We start from the raw sequence: 27,850 nt of genomic DNA, 5'->3' as shown, positions 1-27,850 counted from the left end.
TGAAAGACACAAAACTATAACTTGAATTATGAAAAATAAACAGCACTTGAAAGTTTAACACATAAGTAAATATTAAAAACAGAATAATGCACACTTTGGCTACTCTATTCTTATGTTATATATAAAAATAATTACAGAAAAAAGCATGTCTGTGTTAATGAACACATGGTGCATAAAGCCATTACATGTATGCACGTAATGGCTTGAAGTTCGAAGCACAGGAGTAGGGACCAAGGCTACATAAGAGCAAAGTTTTTAAATACTATAGAAATTTAGATGGTATTAATCTGAAATAGAGTGTTATAATAAAAGTATTAGTTACAATCCCCAGGAAAGCCATAAGAAAATAAGTCAAATAATATAGAAAAATAAATGCAAGAGAAATAAAGTGGCCCATAAGCAAATACCTATTTACACAGAAGAAGGAAGTAATGGAGGCATAGAGGAACAAAAAGACATAATGCATAAGGCCAACAAACAGCAGGATGACAGGCATAAACCCCTCTGTATCAGTAGTTGCATTAATTAAAATGGATTGAACAAAAGGCAGAGATTAGGAGTATGAATTTAAAAATTATTCAACTATATTCTGCCTATAAGAGATACCTATTCAGTTCAAAGACACAAATAAGTTGGAAGTAAAAGATGGAAAAACATTTATCATTCAAAGAGTAATTGAAAGAGAGCTGGATATGTCAACATCAGGTGAAGTAGACTTTAAGATAAAAGTTGCTATTAGAGAAAAATAAGGACATTATTAGTGAAAAAGGGATAACGTGACAAAGTGATATCATTGCCTCAGTTTCTCTACCTGTAGAAAGAGACTAATCATACAATCTCTTAATATTGGGGAGACAAAGAAAGTAATCATGACATGTCAAGGAAGATGGTCCCTAAAAAATTGCAGAGACTCTCATTTGGGATCCCTGGAGTGCGCTTCTCTAGGAGGGTAAGCAAAACCAGAGGCCATGGAACCTTGTACTCATTCTCAGATCAGTTCAGATCATGATTAGACTGAGGGTGCCTGTTCTTCTCTCTTGTTACTTGCCAGATGTTAGGGTGCATATTCTCTGGAAGAAGATAACAATAACCACAACATTTAGCATTCAATCAAATAACACTATCAATAATAGCAGGCATACAGGACCAAGAGAAATAATGGACAATTACAAATCCAAGTCACAGGCGATACAGATAATATAATTATCAGACTTGATTACATAGTAACTCCAACCAATACGTGCAAAAAATAGTGACAGAACCTTTCACTAGAAAATTTAAATCTATATATAGGTATCAAATGGAAAGTCTAGAACTAAAAAATGATATGAAAGATTAAAATTGAATTGATGGGTTTAACAGTAGATTGCATACCATAAAAAAGGATTATACATTGTGACAGGTCAGTAGAAAATATCCAGAGTAATGTACTGACAGAAAACTAAGAAAGAGCATAAAAGATATAAGGAAAAAAGTGAAAATGCTGAATATACATGTCAGTGTACTCCCTGAAGGGCAGAAGGAATGAAACGGGTTACAAGCAGCAGAAGAGATAAGAGATAAATAATTTTGAAACAGATTCAAGATATTCAGCCCTTGATTCAAGAAGCACTACAAATTCCTCTACTATGTAAATATTATCTCATTTGTCTTCTGTCTTTTCCACTAAGTGATGCTACAAAGGCAGGATTTTTCTGTCTTCTCTACTGTACCTCCAACTCCTAGGACGGTGCTCAGTGCATAAAAGACACTAAGTATTTGTCTCATTAGTTATAACTGCACAATTACATTGGGATTGGGCAATCTGGATCACCCCAGCAATAAGGACCTTGGAATTGCTTACAGCCTCCAGTCTTTAGTAACATCCATCTTTGACCAAGTTGGGTAGGAAAGCAGACAAAGTGACTCACCCATTGACAAAGTGATATGAAGTTAGTCTTAAGTGCTTGAAGCCTGGTAGGTCAGTTGTGCTAAGGTGGGTGTCATCCACTACCTGCTTCCACAGTGCACCTCGCTAATTTGGGGACCATTCTCTTGCTAAATCTGGAAACCCAGTGTAGACTGACCCCAGATCCAGCCTCACGGGTCACGGGTGTCCTTTTGCATGAGGATGGCTGGCAGTATTCCTGAGTGTCCATTTGTGCATGTGGACTTGATCCAAGTCAGAAGCAGCCACTGAAGATGTGAGCAAACAACTCTCCTGAGTAAGGATTTCAGGCAGGGCATCGCTGTGAGCTTCAAGAAGCTGATTAGCCTCTCCTGTGAATGGTTGCCAGTCTGGGCTGGGAACAAGCTACTCAGTCCTTTGGGCATGGACTTCTCCTGCTGCCCAGCCTTCCCAGTATTATGATCATTAAGAAGCATAGGGGTAGATGGACATGTCCTTGACTGACTAAATGTACAAATCTGGTGACAGAACCTGGGCGTTTGTATTTTTATAAAGGTCTGCCAACTGTTCTAAAGCACAGTGAGGCTTGAGAACCATTGCCCAGACTCAGACCCTCACCAACCTGAGGCCTCCCTGTCCGCTGAGGCCATGACCTCCTCCTGTCAGATTGCCCAGTTACCCCAAGATCCGGGCCAGGGAGGACTGGCTCTATATGCATTTACTGGGAATAAGTTCTGTTTTCTGAGGGACACTGTGGTACACACAGCAGCAGGAGCCGATTGTCAATACACATTAAGAGGAAAGAATCTTCCATTCATTCTTAACTTTGCAGCTTACTCATTCTGTTGCTCCAAATGAGGTGTGCAGAAGTAATTTTCTGAGACTGTAAAATCCTAGCAGTTATTTTTTCAAAATGTGTTTAGGGAGCCATTGGCAGCAGAATCTCCCGGAGTGGTTTTTCTGGTTGTGTGTTTTGTTTTAATACATGACTTTAAGTCCTACCCCAAAACTACTGAATCAGAGTAATCAGGATGTGGGACTAGGGCATGATTCTAAAGGGGGTAGAAATAGCTCCCAACGGTGCAAAAGTTGGTTCTTGTGCGAGAAAAACCTCAGCTATAAGAAGAATTTGTTACCCTCCATAGGAACACAGTCTATGAGCAAACATACAGAATGTCTGAGGTTTGACAATTTCATGTTGGAGTTGGGGGGCAATTATAAAAAAAAAGTAGATTGAGAAACTCTGAACGAGGAAAATATATTTTTAAAAAATCCTCAAGTAATTTTTAGACATCCTAAAATTTGAGCTCTACTTAGGGAAGTAAATCTGTATTTCTGTAGCATTGCTGTGAAAATAAACGTTTCTGTGGTGTTGATAGCATAATTTCTATATTCCTGCTTTCTGCCTTTTTTCTTTATTGACATACTAATGATACATTTTTTCTTTTCTCCATTTGTTTGATTGTAATAAAATATACAAAACCTAAAATTCACCATTTAACTATTTTTTAGCGTACAGTTCAATGGCATTAAGTACATTTGCAATGTTACGCACCCATCACAACCATTCATCTCAAGAACTTTTTCATCTTCCCAAATGGAAACTCCATCCCCCTCAAACACTAACTCCCCGTTACACCCCCAGCCCACCCCGCCAATTCCTGGCACCCGCCGTTCTGCTTTCTGACGGAGGACTCTCCACAATGGAAATTCTCACATCTACGTTTTTAGAAGTCTTCACATGGATGTTGCCATTATAATTTCAGACAAAAAAAATAGCATTGGTTTGATTTTTTGTTGTTGTTATTCAATGTAACTTTTTTACTTAGAAATAAGAACAAACTTACAAAATAGTTTCCCAGATAACACAAAGAACTATTATATACACTTAAACCAGGTTAAGCAATTGGTAACATTTTATGACATACCAGGGGTCTTCGAAAATTTCATGGAAGGATTAGCATTATCTCTTAATTCCATTTTACATGTACTTTTTGAAGTGCCCTTGCATGATTATTTTCTTCCTTCTCTCTAGAAAATGTCTTTTGCAGGCCTTTTAGATGGGACAAAGTTTAGAACCCAGTTATGTTTTGTTTTCTTCTTTCCTTTGTTGACTTTAAATGTAACATATTTTTGCATGCAGGAGCCACGATCATTGAGGTTGTGTGACAGTAGGTAGAGATTGCCATGCAATGAGATGCCCGCAACAGCTAATAACGTCTCCAAAGAGCTTGCATTACGTATAATCAGCACAGATAAATCATGGAACTGTTTAGAAACATAAAATAAATGCTGATTACCAGAGGACTGTTGGGTTTAGTTGGTGGTGGTGGTGGTGTGGACTAGCTGCATATTCTATTAAAGCCCCTTAGCAAAATTTTATGATGCATTTCAGTCTATTTTTATCCCAATAGCTAAAGATTTAGAAACTGAATTTTTTAAAAAATATCAAATTATGCCTCACGCACAGAAATCTCTATGGAGTTTTGCTCAAGTTTGATGATGAAGCCACAAATATGCAATAAATGCTGAATCAGTTCCAAACAGTAACACTATAAAAGGAAGCCTAAGCTCCGTTATTCTGTTGGTCCCCAGATGGCTATTTTTCCTTAGGCTGTTTCCTTTCAGATTTTAGGGTAACAGAAAGACTCAGAGGGGTGGTGTGTTTCCCTTGATGAGCAATTTGTATCATGCTATTACATGGTTGTGTTGAACCCATATCTTCTTGGAGATAGTATTTTAATCTAAATATGGGTATTTTCCCACACAATTAGTAATTTTGGGACCATTAAAATAGGTCCTGATTTCTGTTGTGGTTTTGAAATTTCACTACTCTGCTGCTGTTTTTGGTTAAGAACACAATTTTTGGAGACATACTGCCCCGCTTGAGTTTTCTAGTTTCAAGCTACGTGTGACCTTGGAGCACCAACGTAATCTATCAGACCCTCAGTTTCCTTATTAATAAAATAGTGACAATTACATTATCTGTATTATAAAGATACAGAAGTTAAAGTAATTCTTATAAATGAAGTGCTGAGGACTCTATCTGACAATAAGTCATTTGGAAAGTGTTCAATAAGTGTTCATTTTATAAAGACATGCCCTTCTTTTTCAGAACTCTGTTATAAATTATTACGCAAGTGACATTTTCTTCATTATATCTTAATATTTAGGTACCTTACAATGTCCAGTTGTTAACCCTCAGCAGAGTCATAGAATTTAGTTCACAGCACCATTTGCACATGTGAAGAATACCCTCCCTCTTTTTTTTGGTCAGTACTTGTAATTGATTTTGTCTTATTCTTGAGTCCTCACCCTTGGTCACAAGGGCAAACATTCAGTCTGTGGCTCTAATTTAGTTCAGTCTGATAATGTAAATGGCCCTGTCAGAAAGTAACTCTTCTAGCTAGAAAGAGCCAAAGTGCTCAATTGCCGCATCCCTTTTCTCCCTAGGATGGTTTCTGGCTGGGGGACGGGGGACAGTTGCGGTGGCTCATTCCTGCTGTGGCAGGAGGGACCTCTGGAGTTCTTGGGTGTGGTGCCCGTCCCATGCCTTGGCGTTCCTGGGCAGTGCTTCTTACCCATCTCGTGGCCGCTCCCTGTAGTGGGCTGCAGTTCACCCGTGCCCCCTCCTGAGGGCCCACTGTCAAAATTTCATGAATTTCGTGAGTTGGTTGTGAAACAGTGAAATAATGCCTATGTTAAAAATTAAGTGATACAGTCCTACGATGAAGTAGATTGTATTAAAAACCAAGATAATGAATATTTACTCCCAGACGCTCAGCATTCTCTTTTTCCTTGTACATTTTTCCCTTTATGCCCCTTTTCCTGTTAGATAAATTGTACATTCATCTTTCAAGTTAATAATGCTAAATTTAATAACTTAAATTCAACATGTAATAATTAGAAGGTTTGGGGAAAGTTGAGAATAAACCTTAAAATGTGGATCCTATGGTATATTGTTATGTGGTTTTATTACTTGTGGCACTCGTACTAACAGACATACATTGTCTCGTTTAATTCTCACCACGCCCCCGTGGAGCAGTCCAGTCCTCGTCCAGTGTTTTACTGGCAGAAAACTGAGGCATGAGGTCCTGCAGCTCCCCCAGTGAGGCCAAGCTCCACGCACGTCTGCCCAGCCCCACAACTGAGGAATATGAATCCTTGCCTCCTGTCATGTGTAATTCACGATGAGCACCCACAGTGGGTCTACAGAAAAGTCTGACCACATTTCACTAATATGTGAACATGATGGAATCTACCTCGTGCTGTACTTGTAGTGAGATCACAGTTGGCCTGTACTGTACAGACTAAAGTCCTATGTAGGTATCTGGTAATTCAAGATGAATGAATTCATTTGCTCAAAGAATACATTCCAAAGGAAAAACGCTGTTTATCTATCTTCTGAAGAAACCATCAGCAAACATAGCTAAGGAACTTTCTGTTGTCTTTATATATATATATATATATATATATATATATATAATTGGTTATGAATATTCATGAGATACAAAGCTGATCATTACCACTCAGGCCCAAGGTGTGAAGGCCACATTCATGCTGGCAGCATACTCATTACCACAAATGGCATTTGTACCCTGTGTCCCCCACCCAATTAGCCCCAACCTCCCTCCCCTTCCCCCCTCTTCCTCCCACTCCACTTAGTAGCCCAAGGAATGTTCTCTCCCTCTGCAAGTCCAATGCATCACTGTGGTCTTTCTTTGCTTCCTTCTTTCTCTTTTAGCTCCCACACATGAGTGAGTACATGAGGTATTTATCCGACTGTGCCTTGCTTATTTCATTCAACATAAGTTTGTCCAGGCTCATTCATGTTTTTGCAGATGAGAGAATTTTATTCTTTTTATATGGCATAGTAGTATTCCATGGTGTATATACCATATTTTCCTTATCCAGTCATCCATCGATGGACATTTAGGTTGGTTCCATGTCTTGGCTATTGTAAACAGAGCTGCAATGAATATGGGAGTGCAGGTATCCCTTCAACATGATGGTTTCCATTCCTCTGGGTATATATCAAGAAGAGGGATTGCTGGATCCTATGGAAGGTTTGTCTGTAGTTGTTTGAGAAAACCCCATATTGTTTTCCATAGTGGTTGTACTAATTTACAGTCCCACCAACAGTGCAGGAGCATTCCCTTCTCTCCACACCCTCACCAGCGTTTGTTATTCACCGTCTTTTTTATTATAGCCAGTCTAACTGGGGTGAGGCGGTATATCAATGCAGTTTTAATTTGCATTTCCCTGAAGACTAGTGATGTTGAGCATTTTCCCATGTACCTGTTGGCCATTTGTATGTCTTCCTTTGAAAAATGTCTATTCAGCTCCTTCTGTTGTCTTGAATGGGATTTTAAACTTATGGGTAACAAGTCCATGAGTAATTCTGTCTATGCACAGAAAGAGTCAGAGAAAGGGAGAGAGAGCTCCCCTCTGTACCATGCAACGAGATGTTCTCAGAGATACAGTGAAGAACAGAGAGGAAGTGGCCTTGTCCTCCTAGACCTTTCTCATACTGGAAAAAAGAGAAAGCAGATAACCCAGTAAGTGGATGAATACAACTGGTGATGTCAGGTTAGAGCTGACTACAAGTTTGCCACCTTTGAGAAAATTTTTGCAACAAACTACCAAACATTAGCAGAATCTAGGTCACAAGAAGAACTAAATCCTTGATCAAAGAAAGGCAACATTAAAGGAAAGTCACTTGATAACTGAATAGATGGGGGCATATGTCCAAGAATTTTTTTTCTGGGAGAGGACTGTACAGGTCATACAATCAAAGAAGCCCAGTATTTCTCTTGGTCAGAGAGAACGGTAATGTGTCTGACTTCTCTGGCAAGAGAGATTTGGACTTCTAAGGGTGCTCTGATTTCAAGAGGGGCTGTACAGAGGGCACTGGGCTGGGGGAAGGCTGGTTCTGCTCTTGCCATGTGACCTGCAGTGTTGGATGGGCTCATCTGGCTCCCAGGGTGGGGATCTGTCTCCCCCCATCACACTAGTGCACACGGTAGAAGAGGGTGGTCTCCCTGTAGAGGAAACTTAGCAGGAGGAACTACGTCTGCCGAGACTCGTAATGTCTTCTATGATATGCAGAGTTGGGGAAGTCAGAGACTAGACAGTGAAACACATAAAAGAGTTGGGATGCACGGAAAAGAAAGTTCCTTCAGGTAACATGTCAGGTTACAGAGAAATTTAATGGAAAGACAGCATGCCTCAGTGAGGTATGAGTTTGATTCTGAGCCATTTTGTACAGATCTGTGTTATAATGAAATAAAAGAGTAACTGTTACTTTAATTATGTTTTTTGTGGAAAAATTAATAATGGCATTTTATTAAACTATGATACCGCTATTAACAGTGGAAACCAGTTTAGTGCCTTGAGGAACTGATGAACCTTTCTATAGGGCTTGTCTTAATAGTTCCACTTTAAGTAGCAGAGACTGAAACACAATCAATCTCTTAATGCTCTGTGGCATGCCATGCACTGATGGATTCACCTTTGCTGTTCAAATGCAAACACAGGTCACCTTTCAACATTGAATTTATTCTGATGCTTGGTATGTATTTTGGTTTATTTGACATTACTAATTTGAGTATACATAGCTTTGTCCTGTAGTGCTTCATGAAAATGGTAGAAGCGTTGCTGAGGGCTGATGGCACAAATGGAAGGTTAATGTGCAAACTGTGAACTTTTACTGTTTTAAGCCAATGGGTCTTAACAAATGAAAACAAATAATTTAGTGACCTAATATTCGCATGAGCCTAATGAAGTAATTTCTTTCTTTTTACTTTTTTTTTTTCTACAAAGGATCATAAACTAGATACTTCCAAACAATACATTGCAAAAACCTGTTCCACTTTCTCTTTGGTCTTCATGGCTGTAATAGGTGATTGTATTGCCAAACCCAGGGATAGGTTCGAACAGGAGGAGGAACACTGCCAATCACAAACACATGAAATAAGGCCAGATGGCCTTTAGTCCTTCTGCTCTGGCTTTTGTGACCCTTTGCATTTTAGGTATTAATGAAATGCCACAACTTTGGGTTCAGGGTGGTGAAGAAAGATTTGTTCTGACTACATCCTCCTCTCTTGTTTTTCCAGTGCTTCGACTCCTGAAGGAGGGGGCGGACCCGCACACTGTCGTTTCCTCGGGAGGGTCCCTACTCCATCTGGTAAGAGCCACAACTCTCAGTACAAGTGTGCGGTGGCCCCAGGAATACATTCAGGGCAAAAACTCAGGAACAAAGTGTACATCTGTCAGATGGTGACCAGGAAAATGATGCATTTGTATTTAACAGGCTTGGATAATGAGCTGCAATAAATATTCATTCCCACATTAAAGTTTGTAACTAATCTTTAACAAACGGAGTTAGAGTCTGCACCCTAAAAATGTCAATTTTGAAAATGGATAGTATTCAATAAATAAGTAAAATAATATTTTATCAATTATCCAGTAGTAGGTAGACATCCTTTCTTTTGCTCCTACAGGTTTTCATTCCTCTGAGTTTTTACTCTATTCTGCTGGAGACTCAGCTTGTAAAAACATGAATAAAATCTACCTTATATTCTTCAGAAAACACAGCAGGACATCATTAAGTGGAAAAACAAATAACTGCATAAACAAAGAAATATTATTATATTAGTTTCCTGTGCAAGAAATTTTGCTCAATTAGGGGAAAAAATTAAGAGGAAATGTCAACAGTTATTCGATTTAGTGGTCTTTAGGACTGTAGGAAAAGTGAAGACAAATGGTCAGGATCCCTTGAGGGGTTCAGAATCTTGCCAAGCATTTGATGTAAATATGCAGATGTGCTCAGCTGTTCCTTGGTTATTTTCTAATATAATTACGTGTGTTCGCCCAGGTCTCCTGGGTTATCAGACTTAAGTATTGTTGGGAAAATATAGGAAAAATGGTCAGGGCCCCTCAGATGTTCAGAATCTTGCCAAGCATTTCATGTAAACAGGCATACGCACTCAGGTGTTCCTTGGTTATCGTCTAGTGTAATTGCGCATGTGCACCCAGGTGTCCTGGGTTATGGACTTAAGTATAAGGATGAGTGGCTCTGATCCACGGCACCTCCCATCCGTGGGATGCCTCCCCACCCCACCTCCGTGGGGAGACATGGGGAGGCCACTACTGCTGCTGGAGGCTGCTGCTGCTAGTGCCCCTGGGACCCTCTGCAAGGCCACTGCCACTGCCGGACCTGTAAGCTCCCAGACTTGTAAGCTGCCACCTCTGAGGAAGCTGAGGACTGAGCTCATGTCATCTGCCAACAGCTCCTGGAATCTTTCCCAATTACCTAGCATGGACATGCATGTGAGGGGTCTGGGGATCCAGTCTGTACAATGGGTTTGGAGGGTCTGAGTCCTAGCTCTGACAATATAAATGAAAACTTAGTATAACTAAAATAATAACTAAAATAATGAAACATTTCGGCTTTAGTTATGATTTACCTCACTTTACAAGTATAAAGGATGAATGGCTCTGATCCACAGTGCCCCCCACCCCGGGATGTCCCAAGGGGTTTATGGGGAGGCCACTACTGCTGCTGGAGGCTGCTGCTGCTGAGGAACCTGAGCTCTGAGCCCCTGTCATCTGCCTGCAGCTCCTGGGATCTTTCCCAATTACCTACCTTGCAACCTGTATGTGAGGGGTTTGGTGACCCAGGAGGCATGTGAGGGGTCCGGTGACACAGCCTGTCATGTGAGGGGTCTGTGACCCAGTCTGTACAATGGGTTTGAAGGGTCTGTGAGACCTAGCCCAACAAGGACTAATTTAAAGATAGGAGCTTAATTTTGAAAAATACCAAAATCACCATTAATTTTTAAAAATACCGAAATAACCATAAGATAAAAATCTAATTTAGGATCGTCTATCAAGACAAAAAAATATTGTGCTGTATTTCTTCATGTTATAGCAAACTATGCTACAGTGTGGGGTTCTGCACTCAATCAGCCAGAAGTTCCTTAACATCACAGGGACTCTCAGCCTTGATTGCATGTTGAAATCATGTGTGAGCCATAAAAATATTAACACCTGACTCCCAATCTGAGCCCCACCCCCAGAGATTCTGACTTAATTTTTGGAGGATGTGGTTTGACCATTGGGATTTTTCCAGGCTCCTCAGGTGGTTCTAATGTACAGTCAAGGTTGGAAAAAACTGCATAAAAGAGAAACTTGTGCCTATCAAAGGCTCAAGAAATCTGGAACGCAAGTTGTCATATTATGTATTCAGCAGAACAGAAAAATAATTAGAATATTGATAGGAGACAGTTTGCAGAAGGATATAGGCAATTTCTCTCCAACATTGGAAGGAGAGATTTCCAAGTAACATTTTCGTTCTCTGGAGTGTTTAGATTTTAAAACCCTCCATTTTATACTAAGATCATTACATGCTTTATGTGATATTTTCAGGGAGCCATACCTCATTAGTCCTTAAATGCTAGCTTTAATTGTAAGCAATCCTAGACTAGGGACATTCTGCCTTCCTTCCATAGATAAGGATTCCCCTTCTGGCCATTATCATTAGTTTATCAGGAAGTTCAGTTACGAGCATGTTAGCATCTTCCAGGGGAAGATAGATCTTTTCCATGAACAAACCAGGTCAAGTCATCATTGATATTACCAGGAAAGGGTTATTTCTTTGTGTGTGTGCACGTGTGTGTGTGTGTGTGTGTGTGTGTGTGTGCGTGTGTGAGAGAGAGAGGAAGAGGAGAAAAGGAGGACAGGGAGGGGGAGAGGCTACAACTTCATATATACATACATATATATACATATAATGTATCTGACTTTAATTAGCACATAAACTTGTATCCTACCAATCATGAGATCAGGAGTTGCTCTCCTGGTCTTTGAAATAAAACCAGAAAGCCCCCATCCCTCCTCACCTGGGCACCACCACCCTGTCCTCTACTCATACTTTATTTCTGCCGCACAGCCAGATCATGTCACTCCTCTACCCAAAATGTCCCCACAACTTCCCTTCTCACTCAGCAGAATCTGAAGTCCTGCTGATGGCCTCTGTCCCCAAGCCTCATGGTGACTTTGTCTCCATCACCCCACACCTGCTCTCTCTGCTCCACCCACACCGGCCCCTGTGCTGCTCCTTAAACATGAGGACCGTGGTCCTGCTCCGTGCTTCTTGATGTTTTTTCACCTAGAATGTGCCTCTCCGTTATCTGCGTAGCTCAGTGGCTCACTTGCTGTGGGTCTCTGTTCAAATGTCATCCAACACAACAGCCTTCGCTGGTTGCCCTGTAGGATATAGTAACCCGCCACAAACACTTCACAATCAGCTCCATGTCTGTCTCTTTATCTGTTTCTTCCTCATTCTTTTTAGCATGATTGCCACCCAACAGATTGTAGGTGTTTGTGACTATTTTCTGTTTACTCACTGAGAGCAAGGATATGGCATGCTTTCACAATTATTTCATCTATAATGCCCAGGAGAGTGCCTGGCACTGAGAAGATGCTCAGTAGATTTCTTGAGTAGGTAAGTTAATTAATTAATGTTTCTACTTAATTAACATCTGACACTGTGATAGATACTGAGGGTGAAAAATTGCAAAACACACCTTCTGTGCTCATACTGAGTCAGGGTTTCGGGGGGACACAAAGACTAAACCATTGACTGCAGCAGACCTGGAAGAAGGGTGAGCAGGTGATAACAGAAACGGAAACACTGAGACCACTTGACTGCCACTTGACTGCCACTTGACTGGGTCAGTGATGAAGCTTTCCCTCACCCTCCTGGTCAGACTTAAGGATCTATTATCCAAGGTCTTTGCTTTCCTAAAGATCTTGTGACAGTGGATTATAATTCACGGAACATGTGCCTTTTTCTCTCCACTAGGCTGAAACTTCAAAAACTGTGACTGTGTTAGACCCCCTTATATTCTCAGCCTGTGGTGCATAGTAAATAGTCAGTACACAGTAAATGAAGAAATGAATGGGCTGCAGGGAAATAAGGATCTCTATGGTTAATGACAAGGTACTTATTTTAAGCCCAGGTAACAGAGTATAAAAATTCAGAAATGGTAGAGTCAAAAGAAAAAATAAATAAGAATGTTAAAGTGATCAGGTAGATGGGGAACACTTTATCAATCCTCAACCCGATGCAAGGATGTTGCATGTTTATGTTGCTGTGCGTGGTTGTGAGACTCAGGCAAGGAGGAGGGTACATCTGGAAGAGCAAAGGGTAAGCTGGTAGCAGCTGAAGGGGTGCGGGCTCAGTGCTGGTCTCCTTTTCCTGGGGTTCCTGAGTAAATAAAAACAACTGAAAAATAGCAGGTTGCCAGAGAGACAAAATTACAGGGTTTCAAAATGCCTTAGGCACCGAAAAAGGCAATTTAGCCGTCTTAAACGTCAAGTGCAAGTAGTTCTGCGGCTCGCCCCAGCGTTCCTGCATCCCACGTTCGGAAGCCTGATGCTCCTGGAGTTCCGACACTCTAATGACCCATTCTTTGGTCAATATCATTGAGGGAAATGCAGCACATGTTTGCACGGAGCATCAAGAATAGGCTGCGGAAATTTTTGAGATTTCCCGGAGTTGTGTCTATTTAACTCAATTATTATTCACTGAGTACCTTCTTCAAAGTGAAGATTTCTGTAAGACATTTCTCTTAGAAGTGCTGTACGAACTTTTATGTTAGAGATTAAAAATTCCCACAGGATTAAAGGTAGGTGTTTGAGAAATAGGCTCTAATAGTTTTGGTCATATATCCTCTTTATCTTTTTAATAAATGTTCAACGAATACATCTGAATTAGTCTGTTTACTTACCGTTCATTAAATAATGCATGTGTCAGACATATGGTAGTATCGGGCTCTGTGACAGACAGAAGGGGAATAATGATAAAGTAACCATGTCTGCACCCTGGGAATTTAGTCTCATGAGGACACATAGACGAAACCTCAGATTCAATTCCTTGTTAGCAATTATGTTTATGGAGTGTTAAACAGAAATGCATAAGACTTTTAAAAGTGTTTCAGGGGCTTGGTGTTACTGCCTCTCTAAACGAGCAACTGAGAAGGTGCACCCAGTGATAATGGAACCCTCTCGAATGGAGAGTGTCATGCACCCTGTCTTAGTTCTGTGCTGTCACAGCCTCAAAGCACAGCCAAGCTCTAGTGAAATACATTGGAAAAAAGAAATGCTCTGACTGAGCCAAGTGAATCCTAGTTTTAACATAAAGTTAAGCATTTAAACAGTGGAATTCATGTAGCTGTTAAGAATATTGAGCTATAACAGATATGAAAATAGATCAGAACCATATTGGTAAAATGCCAAAAGGAGGTTAGAGAGTAGTGAATACAGCACAATCAGATAGTTAAAAGATAGATAATTCTTATAGCTGACAAAATGTCTTGTTTGGAGGAAGGGGGCAAGTTGTTTTAAGTTTTACTCTTTCCTTTTACATATAGCTTGAACATGTCAAATAATAAACATGTGTGTCTCATATAATAAAAGACACTAATACAAAAATCGTTGGGGCTATGTTTTATTAGAAGTTTCAACTTTCAATGTTTTAAAGCTTTGCTGCCCTTACAAGAACATCTGTTGTTCTAACGTGAGCCGCTCTCAGCTTTCACTGTTTTTCCAGAATCTCAGGTTCTGTGAGAAGCAGAGATTATGAGCAACTTACTGCAGTTGAGGTGGTTCGATACCTTAATATCTTCAAGATTGGGCAGAAAATATTATATTTTAAAGGGACATGGGAGACCAGGATTCTAGAGAAAATGTCTAAAGAAATATTTTAGTTTTCAAAACATCTAGGTGTTCAAGAACAAGAGTTGGAATGTGGAAGTCACCCACCTTGCGCTGTCCCCACCAGAGCCTCAGGGGATTGGCCATTTATTTTTATTTATTTATTTATTGTCTTTTTCGTGACCGGCGCTCAGCCAGTGAGTGCACTTGCTCCCAGCGCCGCACTCTCCTGAGTGCGCCACGGCTCGGCCCAGGATTGGCCATTTAACTCCTCCCCTTCTTTGCTTTCCCAGAGGATGAAGGGCAGAAGCTGCAGGGGCAATTCTAGCAAGGAAATCAATCAGAGCAGAGGACAGGCTGCCCTCTCCAGGTTCTGTTCCCGCAGAGTTTCGCGGGGGATGTGGTTTGGGGTCAACCATATGGGATGGTCAGCAGGGAGCAAAGGGCAAGTGATGTGCGGGGGAGAGAGGGGAGCAATGCTCACGTCTGAGGCTGAGCGACTGCAGGGTGCTGCAGAGTGCTGGCCAACGGGAAGGAGAGTGGCCGTGCACGCCAGTCAAGGGCTCTTCACATTTTCCCAGGGAAGGGACTTAAGTATGAAATTCAAATTGCCTTTAAAATCCAACATCTCTTTGGCTCATGAGATCCACAGTATCCATAATAGGAAAGACTGCAGTCTAAGATTTTAGATCATTAATACAGTATCCAGCTGAATCTTGGATGAAAATCGCAACTTTGATCTGCACTGTGAGTGTAGGTTTTGTTGCTGTTAGTTTTTTGGGGTTTTTGTTTTGTTTTGTTTTGTTTGGTGGCTGGCTGGTATGGGGATTCAAACCCTTGACCTTGGTGTTAGTGAATGTATTTTTATTATGACTACCTGTGTGTGCATGTCTTAGGGCATAAAAGGGCAGCAGAAGAGCAAATTGTGTTGATTCTTGGAATGCTGCAAGAAATTAAAGGGACTGAGTTTTTCATTTTTGAGTGAATACACCACAGAGGCCTGATCGACTCAACATCTACTGATAAGAAAGGCCCTAGTGAAGCTACCAGCTAGACTTTTTTGTTGTGTTTTGTTTCAATTTGTTTTTATGTCTCTGCAACAAGGGAACCCAATTTAGTATATGTGCTGCCAAAGCAAGCACAAGGGGAACCCAATTTATTAAGAATCAGAACCCTTTCTTGACAGGGTGAAGGCAGATGAACAAGGCATTTTTGCACAGACTTCTTGTAGAACTGTGCCCCCTCCACGAAAACTTGCAACCAACCAGCCTCAAAACCAGTGATGCAGAAGCTTTTCTAGGACAAATTGGAGTGTTGGACCAAGAACGGTTTTTCTAGGTATCAGCCTGAAACTCACCCACTCAAGAAGGCCTTCTTTAAACAGCAGTAATTATGTTGCTCTCTAGATCTGCCATACTACTAATAATTTCACAAATGGCTATTTTCATGCCTCCTTAGTAATGTTCATGCTGTTTTCTACTTTTGGGTCCTCCACCAAGATGGCCCGATGGCTCCTGGACTTCCCCACCTCAGCTCTCTTTTGACTGCCTTCTCCTTGAATGCAGGCTGTTGACTTAGAGGTGATATCTAGTTCCTAACACTGACCCACTGGCTTAGTGCAGCACAGGGCAAATGCTAGGTCCTCAGTGCATATATATTTATTTCTCACCTCCAGCCTCTGCCCGTCGTTGGTAAATGCCTCATGATCTATCAGGACTAGCTCCTGTGTTCTCATATTTGACTGTCCAATTCTTATCAGACTGTTAGGTACCTGCCACTGTGAGTCCACAGAAAACTATACATAACGTCAATAACAGAATATTGAATTAAAGTGTTTCTCAATGGCAGTTGCAATGTCATTCAACTTAACATACAATACACATGGCCAAGTGCAGTGCCTGAAATAAAGTACTGCCTAATAAAACCTTGGCCATTTAAAATGTAGCAAACTAGTTCTGCAGCTGAAGAAGGAGACCTTAAATTCACTTAAAATGATAACGGTTTTATTAGGATTTTAAATTTTCTGGATATGTATCAGTAGTATATCTGAATCTCTTTAGAAATGACCTTTTTCATCATTAGAGTCTGGTTCAATTGGCTGGAAGATATGGCTCTCTGGAATGCAGGAAGAAATAATAACTATAATTCAAATAAAAATATTCTGGGTATTTTATCTGTGGCAAGGTAGTCCAGAGTATAATATTTGGAAAGATATGAGAAAAGCAAAAATGATGAGAAGTCTGTTCAAGATGATACAGCAATGATATAATCCTTCAATGTGAAATAGTGGCAGAAGAGGCCTGCAGTATCCATGCTGAATGGAAAGGATCATATGGAAGTTTCAGAGTGATGTCAAAAATTTGGGAAAATTGCAGCAGAATCAAATTAATTTTGCTACTTCTGTGAATCAATCTCTTTCTCTCCCCACCCCCCCGTTTGTCTCTGTCTCTTGTGTCTCTTGTTACAGATATTTTTTTAACTATTAAGAACACATAAACATAGGACAAGAAAATGGACTGCAGCTAATCCAAATTGATCGTGTAAACCACCTCACTTCCCCTCTCTCCGTAGCTACCAAAAAGTTCAGAGAGATTTTTTTAAATTACTTATTTAGTAGTAGAACTATGCCTGGCACATGATATTCACTCAATAAACAACTGTGGATCAAACTGGATGCTGTCTCCAGTACCTCTTCTCTAGTTTTCTCTGCCACAGTGGCTCCAAAATCAACATAGAGAAGTGAAACTCAAGTTCTCGCTGTAAAATGTGCAGACGTTGAGAAAATTGTTACAATAGATTCAACCCTTGTTTTAAAAATACGGCAAAAGACAACTTTCATGTCTGAACCACGGAATTTGATGTGTGAACTCTAAATATTTGTATTGAATTTTTTTTTTTAATTTTATGAGTGATAGGCCTGGGTTATTCATGACACTCTTGTGAGCCAGCCAGAAGAACTAAAACACAGAAAATACCTCTCATATCAAGACAGAGCAAAAATGTCATTTGGTTTCTTTGGTTTTCAGAGTCTATTCAGCTGAGTCAATAATACATTGTTCTGGTGTTGTACACTGATAAGTATTACCTTTGTTTACAAACAATTAAAAATTAGGGAAAGAACACATTCCCAGAGAAGATGTGATCTGCTGATTCAGTTTGAAAGTGTTAGTTGTCACTTTCCAATCATATGATCAATTCAATTCCAGGATCAAGTCAATTCCATGAGCAGCCTTATAGGAAGGAGTGATTCATCACAATGCTCTCTCAGGCTGTTTTAGGAGGCAGAATAGGGTACTGTGGTTGTAGATTGGGATATTAGAATTTTATATTTCGAGTGGATCTGATCTTGCTGATGGCCGGCCAGAGCGGTCGGTGCAGACCAATGACCAGGAGGGAAGCCACTTAGAAGCTATTTTGTACGGTGGGCAATCCAGTGCTATTGACACCTCCCATGTTGACAGTGCTCAGATTGGAGAGAGGCCTGTTGTCTCGGTCTCCAAGTCTTCCATGAAACAGTGGAGTAGCCGGGTTGGGAGAAGAGGGTAGTCTGTAAGGATGGAGTGAATCTTAGAAAGAAGCTCATTAAAGTGAATGTGAAATGATTCTAGAAGCTCAGAAAATGTCCACGCATTATTTAGGATCCTGTGGGAAAATAATTTTATGTACACTGGAGACAGTTGCAGAAGAGATAGGGTTTTCAGGAAGATTAATTTCCATTTAGATCCCCTGGAAATTTCCAGATGAGAAGAGTTTATTTAAAATGGGCTGCATTCCAGAGGCTCAGTAGAAGGAGAAGTAAATGTGGACCTGAGGAAGTCTGCGAAGTCAGCTGAGGAAAGAGGCATGGCAATCCTGGGCCCGTTGATGGGCATGTGACCTACACGGTCACACAGGGCCTTAGAAGAATGCCATACTTGGTTTTGAGTTCTGTTGTCACCATTTTGAAATTTTTAATAATTTTTGAATAAGAGGGCTCACATTTTCATTTTGCACTGGGTCCCACAGTGATGAAGCTTGTTCTGTTTGGCATTTTGAGAGGTAGGTGATGGTGATGGGGGAGCTTGGAAACCTGGCTCCAGTCTGCAGGCGGAGATCCCTGGGGGTGTCGGAGTTCTGCTGGTGTGAAAGAGTGTGGCTCAGTCATTTTCGTAGTGCTATAAACAGTCACCAGAAATTGATTGAAGTGATGAGAAACAACCCAAATTGAGAGGAAGATTTGCTAGCTTGAAGAAATTCTTTCTAGGAAGAGTTAGGCTTACTATCGAACTGTAATATTGTAAGAACTTTGTAAGAGGAATGCTTAAATATCATAATCTTTTCAGACAAGTGTGATTAGAAGGAATTTATTGCTGTCAAATTATTATTCATAATCCTCTGAAATATGAATCTAAATTACATCACTTGAGAAGGCTATTACTTTCAACATTGTATCTAATTAAGTATTTTTTTTTTTTTTTGGTGAAAAACAGTGAAAATCTAAACCTCAGGTATCTTTGAATTATAAAAATGGATTCCTGGTTGAGGATGTTCTAACAGGCACAGAAAGAGGAGGTCACATCTTTGTTGATTTATGCAGGGAGCTATCAAAAAGATAAGGAGAATAGAAAATAAACTACTTGCATAAAGATTTTCTAAAATAAATTGGATCTATGCCCCACATTTAAAAAAACAGTTAATTGAACTTCCATACTCTGGTCCTTACCTTCTCTGTCACTGCACCCAAACCTGAAGCTGGGTTTTGTCATTGCTGCATATGACTAGGAGCATCAGATACACAAGGACCTTCACTGAAAACTGAAATTTTTCGGCCACAGTTCATGTTTGTCATCGCGCTGATCACTGACTTGCATCCCAATAGTGATGTCTGCTGACATCTTCCTCCATAGGGAACACACAGCAGCTTTGCACTGAACCGGCTATACATTCATGAGACTCTCATGTGATGGGAAACAACGTGATATTCACTTACTGCAGCATGATTGTGAGCCTCCATTCACATGTCCTTTTGTTTGGCAAAATGACAGATTAAATCCTAGTAAGAGTTATTTGTATATTCTTAATAAATGTCTTTCATCAGAAAGTATTTTGCTAATATTTTCTCCTAGGTTGAGACTTGCCTTTTTATTCTGTAAGCAGTGTCTTTTGAAGAGCACAGGATTTTCGTTTTGATTAAATCCAATCTACTAATATTCCCCTTTACGGGTTGTGCTTTTGGTGTCCTCACAAAATATTTCACCTGTATCCCTTTGGTAACTTTAGATTTTACATTTATCTCTAGTTTCCGTATGAATAAGCTTTCTATATGCTGTGGGGTGTGGGCCAAAAGGCTTTTTATAGATATGTGTACCCAGTTGTTTCAACTTCATTTGTTAAACGAACATCCTTTCTGAGAACCACTGAATTGCATTTGCGACTTTTTCAAAAACCAGTTGTCCATATATGTGGTGATCCATTTCTAAACTCTCTAAGTGTTTCGTTGATTCATTTAAGTTGAGGGCAACATCACACTGCATTGATTACTATAACTCTATAACAAGTGTTGAAATTAGGTAGCTTTAGTCCATCAGTTTTGGTTTTGGATTTTTTTCCCCCAAATATTTTGGGACTATTCTAGGTCCTATGCATTAACTTTAGAATTTTAGGTTTAGCCTTTCAGTTTTCACAAAAAACGTCTGCTGGAATTTTGGTTGCATTTGAATTCAATCTACAGATTAATTTGGAAAGGATTGGTTTCTTAACAATATTGTGCCTTCTGACCCAAAAATACAGTATATATTTCCATTTATTTAGGTTTTTTAAAATTTACCTCACCAGTATTTTATTGATTTCAGTGTGTAAGTCTTACACATCTTTTGTCAGATTTATCCCTAAGTATTTCAAAATTTTCGATGCTGTTTTAATTAAAAATTGAATGCCCAAACTTTTGTTGCTGGTATATAAAAAATACCTTTGATTTTTGTATATTGATCTCGTGTCCTACAATTTTGCTATACTTTGTTATTTGTTCTGATAACTTTTTGTATATTTTCTACATAGATGGTCATGTCACCTGTGAATAAAAGCAGTATTAATTCTTTCTTTCCAATCTCGATGATTTTATTTTGCTTTTTCATTTCTTATTGGACAGGCTCGAACCTCCAGTGGCATGTTGAAGAGAAGTGGTAAAAATGAATGTTCTTGCCTTTTTCTTGATGTTTGGGGAAAGCTTTCAGGGTCTCTTGTAGATGATTATTAGGTCTTGTTTGTTTATCCAGTATGACAATGCCTGCCTTTTAATTGTGGTGTTTGGCGTAGTTACACTCATTTGTGTAATTACTTCTGTGGTAGGCTGAAGTCTACCAACCTGCTTTTTGTTTCTAATCATCTTGTTTGCTTCCTTTTCCTCTTTTTCTGCCTTCTTTGGAATTGAGTATATTTTATAATTCAAATTTGTCTCTCTTGTGATGTTATGTGATGTTATGTAATGTGCTTGCTATTTTAGTGGTTGCTTTAGTATTTTTAGGATAAATCTTTGACTTTTCTTGGTCTATTCCAAGCAATATTTTACCCATTTACATGTAGTATAAAGACATTACTTACAATATTATATTTTCATTTCTCCCCTCCCAGGCTTGGTGTTATTGCTGTCATGCATTTTACATCTATATACATTACAAGCCTCAGACTTCATTGTTATTATTTTTGAAGTCAATTCTATTTTAAGGATATTTAAATAAGAAAAATGTATATTGAGACACAGAGTCACAGTTCCAGTGCTGATCATACTGATGTCATCCTTTTTAAAGGTATTCCACAGCTCACTGAAGTTCTATTCATTTCTTTAATATCATTTTCTTCTATGTCATATTTTGTGTAATTTATGTTACCGTATTCAAGTTTGCTAATCTTTTTCTTCTACAGTGTCTAGTCTGCCATTAATCCTATCTGGTAGTATATTTTTCATCTCAGCCATCATAGGTCTCATCTCTAGAAGTTAAATTTGAGTCTTTTTAATATATTGCTTTTATCTACTTAACATGTACAATGCTTCCCCTAGCTTTTTGAAAATATGGAATATAGTCACAATAACAGTTTTATTACCTTGATTTGTTAATTCTTACCAGTATATCACTTCTGGGTTGTTTTCCACTGATCACTTTTTCCCCTTCATTGTGGGTTCTATTTTCCTGCTTTTTTGCATGTTAGTTAATTTTTTAATTAGATTCTAGACATGTAAATTTTGCCTTGTGGGTACTGAATATTCTTGTATTTCTGTAAATAATCTTGAGCTCTGTCTTGGGGGCCATTAAGTTATTTGGAAACAATTTCATCCTTTCAGAACTTGAATTCAAGATTTTTTAGGTTGGAATAGAGCAGCATTTATTTTAGGATGGATACTTCCCCTCCACTGAGGCAAGACACATCCGATACTCCACTCAGTGTTCCATCAATTACAAGGTTTCCGGTCTGACCTTGGGTAGCTCCCTTGAATGCATGTGCTGATCATTATTCATCTGGATACTTGAGGGGCACCTTTTTCAGAATTTTCAAGTTTTTTCTCTGTGCAGCTCTGTCCTCTCTACTGCTCTACTCTGTGAACTTTAGCCAACTTGGTCTCTCTAGACATCTCATGAACAGGTCCTGGTCAAACTGGGTGCTTCTCCCTGTGTGCAGCTTGGGCTCTCTCTCTCTCTCGCTCTCAAAGTGGTAAGCTGGAGCAATATTAGGGCTCATTTTGCTTGTGTCCCATCTTTCAGTGGTTATATATTTTATCAGTTTTTTTTTTTTTCTTAAATTGATTCAAGCAGGAAGGTAAATCTGGTCCCTGTTCCTAAGAAGCAGAAGTCCTACAATGGCTTGTTTTTAATTATACTATCCAGTGAATAGGTGAATAAATTTGTGTGATAGTACGTCAGGTTGGAATACTGATTGGTACTTCTTTTGGGGAGATAATCTGTTCTATTCGTCCAAATCCTATAAAAAGCATACATCTTACAACCCAGAAATTATACTAGCCTTTTACCTTGGGTCTTTTAAAATTAATTTTACTCATATACATTTGGCATTAATGTAACATTATATATAAATATAAAAAAAAACTTTTAAAAAGACCAGATGATTTGCAGAACAGAGTGTAAATGAATAAGTGGGAATTTTCAAAAGTTATTAATAACTCAAGATGGTAACGGCAGAACATTAAACACAGTACAGACCTTTTTAAGGACACCTACATAGATTGTACACCCATAAAACCAGTCCTGACTTATACATATAACATTTATCTGAGTTTTAACTATAAGTAGTAAACAAAAAATAAGTACAAAGTAAGTTCCTGGATAGCTTGAATTAGCAAATTATGGAATATATATAAAATATAATATTAGGAAATCATTACAAATTTACATTAGAAGACTCTTCAGTTTCAACTGTTAACTTTTACCGCATGGTATGCTGTGGAATGCCTCATTGTCTTATGCAGCTAGTGTGAAGGCTGCATATGAGACTGATAAGACATGAAGTTAGAAAGATTTTGCAGGTCTTATCTATCATAGATGCAACAAAATGGTTGTACTTTATTTTTTTGGCAGTGACAAACTGCATGTTTTTAAACAGAAAGATAATATGATCAAGTCTATATTTTTAAAAGATAATTATTGTAAATGGTCCAAAATTTTCTAATAATCCTATCTATAAAAAAAAGAAGAACCCAGTTAGTGAAATATTTTTAACCCTCTTAGAATCTGCCCCTATTTTCTTCTTTTCCTATCCACCTTCCATTGACTCAATTTCCCTATTAGTCTTACATATGTCCCTTTCCTTGTAGGTTAGCAGAGGAATGTGAATACATTCATTCCCAGTTTAGATTCACCTCTCAACGTCCAAAACTGGCATTGAAGTTTCTATCCATGAGAATTTCATAGTTTGTTGTAATTTTGTATTTCCTTTTCCTCTTTCTTTCAGTGTGCTCGGTATGACAATGCCTTCATTGCAGAGATCCTGATTGACAAAGGAGTCAACATCAACCACCAGGATGAAGACTTTTGGACACCAATGCACATTGCCTGTGCCTGTGATAACCCTGACATTGTCATGCTGCTTGTATTGGTAAGTAAATCAATTCAGTCTGTCTACCATTTGAAGATTCGATAGCATATAAAAGGCTATGTTTTTGATTAATATTTAACAATATACAGTACTTCGGTTGAGGGAAAAATGTGTATATGTCACCATTTATTTACCTAGAACATAAAATAATTAGAGACCAAGGTTGTGGTCACATAGTCCATGAAACAAACTGTGCAGATGTCCTGCCAAACTGTGTTCCTCGCACCTTTCCTTGTAAATAATATGCCTTGATGCAAGTCATTCTTAACTAAACTGGTTTGATAATTTATTTTTCAATTCACTCTCATTTCCTAAATTTTTAGCCAAATAGGAGATATGGCTTACGATGAATCTTCTTTTCTGGTTATATCCAGCAAAGAAGTGTCTATTAACATTTGTTTAGGGCCGAGCCCATGGCGCACTTGGTAGAGTGCTGCGCTGGCAGTGCGGCGACGCTCCCGCCGCGGGTTCGGATCCTATATAGGACTGACCAGTGTACTCACTGGCTGAGTGCTGGTCACGAAAAAACGACAACAAAAAATAAATAAATAAATAAAATAAATAATGCTTTAAAAAAAAAAAAAAAAAAAAAAACATTTGTTTACATGAAAAAGAAAACTTCAAATCTAAAAAGTAGTGGGGATCATCATGTTGTTTTCAGTTACATCTTAGATACTGACATTGAGCCTCACACATACTATATTTTGGAATTGAGATTTGTTTTTCCTGATTAGTTTTTCTCTAAAAAAGATTTTAAGAAATTATGAAGGATTTTTAGAAAACATATTGGAAGGCTGGCTGGTTAGCTCAGTTGGTTAGGGGACCGCCATAAACACCAAGGTCATGGGTTCAGATCCCTGAATTGGCTGGCCACCAAAACAAACAAAAATCTATACTGGAACATGAGTAAGAATGGTTTGATTTTTTCCCCCTTCATTAATAAAAATCATCTAATATCATAATGATTTCCTGTTATGTACCTGACATTTCACACACATTATTTCACAGAAGCTCTCAAGATATTATACAAGCAAAATAATGCTCAAATATAGTAATCAACTTGCCATAGGTCAAAAAGTCAAACTTCAGATTTGAACTCAAGTTGACTGTCTGAAGTTCATCCTTTTTCCACTGAGCCATGTTGCCTGTATTAGTTTCCTGTGACTGTCATAACAAATCACCAGATATTTGCTGGCTGAACACAAGGGAAACTTACTCTTGAGGGTTAAATGTCTGAACTCCAGGTGTCAGCAGGACCACTCTCCCTCAGTAGGATCCAGGGAAGAATCCTTCCTTGGCTGTCCCTTGTGTTCCTTGGCTGTCCCTCATATCCCTAGGCTTGTGGATGTTTCTCTCCCATCTCTGCCTCCATCATTACAGGACCTTCTTCCATGTCTGTGTCCAAATCTCCCTCTCCTTTCTTTTATACAGACATGGGTCATTGGGTTTAGGGCCACCCTAATGTGGTATGACCTCATCTTAACTTGGTTACATCTGCAAAGACCTTATTTCCAAATAAGGTCACATTTTTAGATATTAGGTGTGAAGACTTCAGCAACGTTTTGTGGGACACAAGTATAAGCACTACATGGATACTCTTCCCTCCTCTTTAAAATTATAAGCAGAAGCATTTTATAATTAATGGCTATGAGTTGGGGTTCCTTAATCTTGTAAGAGGTTTCATTTCATCTAGTTCACTTTGATTTGTCCCTGAAGAATATGTACACATTTTTTTTAGTATAGAAATATATGTCACTGAAAATGTTTTTCCTTCAAATCCTGGAACTTTAGGCTATATTAATTTAATAAGGAAAGACAAATAAAATAAAGGTTATTTAGCTTGAAACAGAAACTTTTGGAGGGCTAATACTCCACATGAAAAGATATGAAAAGCAACTTAACTCATTTATGAGAACAAAATCTTCATTTTGTAGAAATAGACCCCAAGAGGAACTAAATTGACAGTTCAGTGTAAAAGGCTATGAAATTTGCTTAGCGTTAAAAGAAAATATAAAACTTATCACAGAAGAGAACAAAATTGCCTTTTGGGTGATGCTGTAACATAGCAACTTTAGAACTCTTTAGAATGCTCTTTCGAACTCATGGAACTCTAGGCTCAGTAATTTAACAATGGGCTTAGTGCACAGTGGTCGATACATTTTTCTGATAGTTCAACCACCAGATGATTTGGGTGAAATAGCTGCTTTAACTATATGAGAATGAGATGAAAACTCCAATTCATGGCTTTTCTGGTTTTCTTATTGTTCTGATTTATTTATTTATTTTTTCTGAATATCAGTTGGGAGAATCAGAAACTTTTTCAAAGCCCCTCTCCATTTATTTTTTCTGACTAACTGTTATTAATTACACTAAGCCTTTGCCAAAAGAGGCTCTTCTTTTTTCTACATGCAGAATGGCCATATTTATTGTCAAGAATCAATATTCATGTGGCTGTGCTTGAAATTTTAAAATCTTTCTTCCATTTCCTCAATGCAAATTGCCAGGCAAAGTCTTCACCTTCCTCAGTTCCAACAGGTTTGTCAGATCTTGGTTCCACTGCCAGCCAAGACTTTCTTCCTCCATTCTAGAATGTCTCAGCTTCTTGTTTATGATGCAACAGTGTAAGAGGATCTATCTTCTTTACATACTTTCCACTGAGGCCAGGTCTAGGTATCCCATATGATACTTACAATTAAATATTGCAGGTACGTCCCAGAATTGATGCACCAAATCATGACCAAAAAAAAAAAAAAAAAAAAAAAGAAAAGAAAAGAAAAAAGCAAATCTCAGTACCTGGCAGCATCGTGATTTTAAGGTGCAGTAGCTACACCTATATGCAGGTGACTCCTCTCCAGTGCATAGACTGTTGTCACAGACATATCGCTCATGGACTGGAAGAAGCAAACCGCTTAGACCTCTCTGAGGACAGGAATGAGGCTTGTTTATAGCCAGAGCTAGGATCAGGGCAGGGCCCCGGTGCCTGGGATGACAATATACAAGGCATACTATAGTTATAAGAATAAAATATATGGTGGCAAATTACTTATGTTTGTCCTGTAACTCTTTGCATAGATGAGGAAATATACATTAGCCTGTTCGTACTGAGGTTAAACAGGGTCTTCCAAGGAAAGTCAATAAATAATAGCACTATTTCCAGTCCACCAAAGAAATGCTTAGAGAAAGGATAACAATTTGAAGAAGTGCCAAGTTATTGTCCTAACTGGGGAGGCTCTCATGTCGTTGTCAGACTCATTGTTTGCTTCATTATGATGTCGAGAGTTCTGCACGTTCGTTTTCTGTGCTTTTATTTTATCCTCAGATTCTTTGACATTTGCAACCCCCCCTCCCCCCGCAATTTACTGCTGGGCTTATCAGCACATTATCTGTGCTTTTTGATGTTTCCCTTCATCGTGAACATAGTGCTTGTCTAAATAATAATTTTTCTCTGTTCTCCTGAGATACAATTTCTGTAACGCCTCTTAGTTCCCATAGCAACAACTCAGTCGTGTTAAAGGCCAGTTGACTTTACCATAAACATCTCTTCCGCCTGGAAAAATTTGGTTTATATTCAATAATTCTTTACCTTATACCAGTGGCATTTATTAGGAAGTGTCCAGTTAGGGATTTACTTAATAATGAGCTTCTAGCAAGTCACAGAAGCAACTGGCTAGTGCATACAGTGTATTTGTTAAAACAGTGCCTAGTACTTGATACACACTTGATATATACTTGCTAAATACATGAATCAACAAATGAATGAAAGAAAGGCAGGCCAAGTTTTAGAAGTCAGCCTGAAGTTGATATTGCCAATATTAACCAATGTCTAATAATAAGCTTTCTGATAACTACATTCATCTTTTTCATATTCTAGAATTCCTCATCCAGTCATTCTATAATTTTGCTGAGAAGCCCTTACTTCAGCACACAAACTGTCTCAATGTCGGATGATGTTGCTTTTCCTTGCAAGGTAGAATTGCAGAATAGGAACTGGTTGCATTGTATGTATAATCATGGAGTTAAACCTATAATTTTCAAATTATTAGAAATACTTTCCTGGTGCTGTGATGCCCAGTTTCTCACACCATAGAATAATCTCATCTGACATACAAAGTGTTATATTTGTGAGTTTCTCTTATTCAATGGCTGTCATTTACTGAT

The 27,850-nt window shown here is 38.9% G+C and overlaps 1 protein-coding gene across 1 annotated transcript in view; it reads left to right on the top strand.

Moving 5' to 3' along the window:
* Positions 1 to 27,850, top strand: part of MYO16 (myosin XVI) — a 491,528-nt gene that overhangs the window by 42,088 nt on the left and 421,590 nt on the right. Inside the window, exons 2-3 of the mRNA XM_063102217.1 lie at positions 9,004 to 9,074; positions 23,549 to 23,692. Coding sequence (XP_062958287.1) covers positions 9,004 to 9,074; positions 23,549 to 23,692 — 215 coding nt within the window. The remainder of the gene's footprint in view (positions 1 to 9,003; positions 9,075 to 23,548; positions 23,693 to 27,850) is intronic.

This window comes from Cynocephalus volans, chromosome 7 (genome assembly GCF_027409185.1).
Source record: "Cynocephalus volans isolate mCynVol1 chromosome 7, mCynVol1.pri, whole genome shotgun sequence".
Classification (NCBI taxonomy): Eukaryota; Metazoa; Chordata; class Mammalia; order Dermoptera; family Cynocephalidae; genus Cynocephalus; species Cynocephalus volans.
This window is presented reverse-complemented; position numbering and strand designations above follow the sequence as displayed.